The sequence below is a fragment of the Geospiza fortis genome, unplaced genomic scaffold, assembly GCF_000277835.1.
Source record: "Geospiza fortis unplaced genomic scaffold, GeoFor_1.0 scaffold425, whole genome shotgun sequence".
NCBI classification, from domain to species: Eukaryota; Metazoa; Chordata; class Aves; order Passeriformes; family Thraupidae; genus Geospiza; species Geospiza fortis.
In genome coordinates this window covers 2,265,401-2,267,033 of record NW_005054387.1, presented here as the reverse complement: position 1 = coordinate 2,267,033, position 1,633 = coordinate 2,265,401, and the positions used below count along the sequence as shown (strand labels likewise).

The 1,633-nt window shown below is 57.1% G+C and overlaps 1 protein-coding gene across 1 annotated transcript in view; it reads right to left on the bottom strand.

Annotated features, from left to right (window-relative positions):
• The window catches only part of DPH1 (diphthamide biosynthesis 1), a 25,551-nt gene that overhangs the window by 22,962 nt on the left and 956 nt on the right, over window positions 1–1,633 (bottom strand). The window contains exon 2 of the mRNA XM_031060616.1: window positions 168–231. Coding sequence (XP_030916476.1) covers window positions 168–220 — 53 coding nt within the window. The 5' untranslated portion in view covers window positions 221–231. The remainder of the gene's footprint in view (window positions 1–167; window positions 232–1,633) is intronic.

The window sequence follows — 1,633 nt, the reverse complement described above, 5'->3', positions numbered from 1 at the left end:
TTGTCACCCGCCGCAGGGCTGCCCAGCTGTGCCCAGCCAGGTTGTGGCCACAGCCACAGCACGTCCTCATCCACAGCCCTGGGCCTCTTCCTGCCCAGTGGCCAACCCATCCCCAGCAGTAGCCCCCATCCCCTGGCCAGCCCCACAGGGAAAAGCCGCGCTCTTACCGCTCAATGATGTCAGCGATGGTGCAGGCGAACATGAGGAGCCCTTCTGGCATCTGCAGGGCCACTGGGAAGAGAAACAGCCACGGGGTTAGGAGACATCCTAAAGTGAGGACCAGCTCAAGGTGCAGCCACAAACCACCCTCCCCAAAGCAGCCAGGTGTTGGCCAAAAATCCATGTGGCTCTGGCAGCCGGGGTGCAGCCTGCCCTGCCCTGGGCTGCATCCACACCTCGTCCCTCTCTGAACCCGCTGACACTGCTGCTCTCTCCCACTTCCCACAGTAATGACTTCCAGATTTTAATTATGTGCTGCACAGCGAAAGGTACTTTCTTCTGTTTATTTTAAACCTGCTCCTAATAATGTAAACACGTGCCCCTGGTTCTCCCGGTACAAGAAAGAGTGAATAATCATCCCCTGTTCAGCCTCTCCACATCATTCACAATTCTACATCCCTATCATATCCCCTTTCGTTCACCTCTTTTCCAGCTAAAGGATCTAAACCTATTTAATCTCTCCTTATACAGAAGCTGCTCCAAACCTTTGATCATCCTCACTGCCCTTCTCCACACCTCCCTCGCAGCTTCTCTCTCCATTTCAGGAGGGTGGCCAGCAACAGCCGCAGCATTGTGCCTTGCAGGAATTTATTCAACAACAAATTCATGTTTCCTCATTTGCTCCCTCCTCACAGAACAATCAGAACAATCCCTCTTCCTCCAAAGGCCAGCAAACTGCCCAGTGCCTGGGGTCCAGCCAGGAGCCCCCCACGCGGTGGTGGGGAGGAGCAGGGACCATGATGGAGGAGGTAAATGGAGGAGGCCCCATTAATCCTGTTGTTGTTTCACCTCCCAATCCCACTAAGATATCCCAGCTTCCATGCTATCTATCCAAACACTCTCTCCAGATTCCCCTCCAACAAAATCCCCGTTGCTCCCAGGCCCAACCCGCTGGCCAGCGTGGAGCTGTGTGAAGGCCTGGCTCAAATCAGGCTGATCCCACCCTGTTCCAACCTGCAGGAAAGCTGCACATCTCTGCCAGCCCCTGCCTGACCTGGCAGGGATGAGGTCCCACATCCCAGCATCCCCCATTTGAGACCATTGTGGCCCATTTGGGGCTGCCCTCCACCCCAAATCTGCAAACAGCAGCTTGGCAGGAGGTTGCTCTCCACTGCCACAGCACAATGGGGACAGGGGGTGCTCCCCAGCCCCCCCAAAGCCCGCAGCAGGCAGGGCTGGCTGCAGCCCTGTGGGAGGCTGCGTTCCCCCAGCAACGAGCCCCTGGCTGCTCTCTGCACACGCGGATTTTTAAATCCCAGCACGGCTGGCTGGCTGATGGGCTCGGCTCCCAGCTCGGAAGCCTAAATCCCAGCCGCATATTTACATTTAATTAGGAGGTGCCAAGCAGCAAAACACAGCGAGGAAAGCCAGAGCCAGCGCGGCTGGGGGGGCCCCCCCAGGCCTGCGGTGGAAC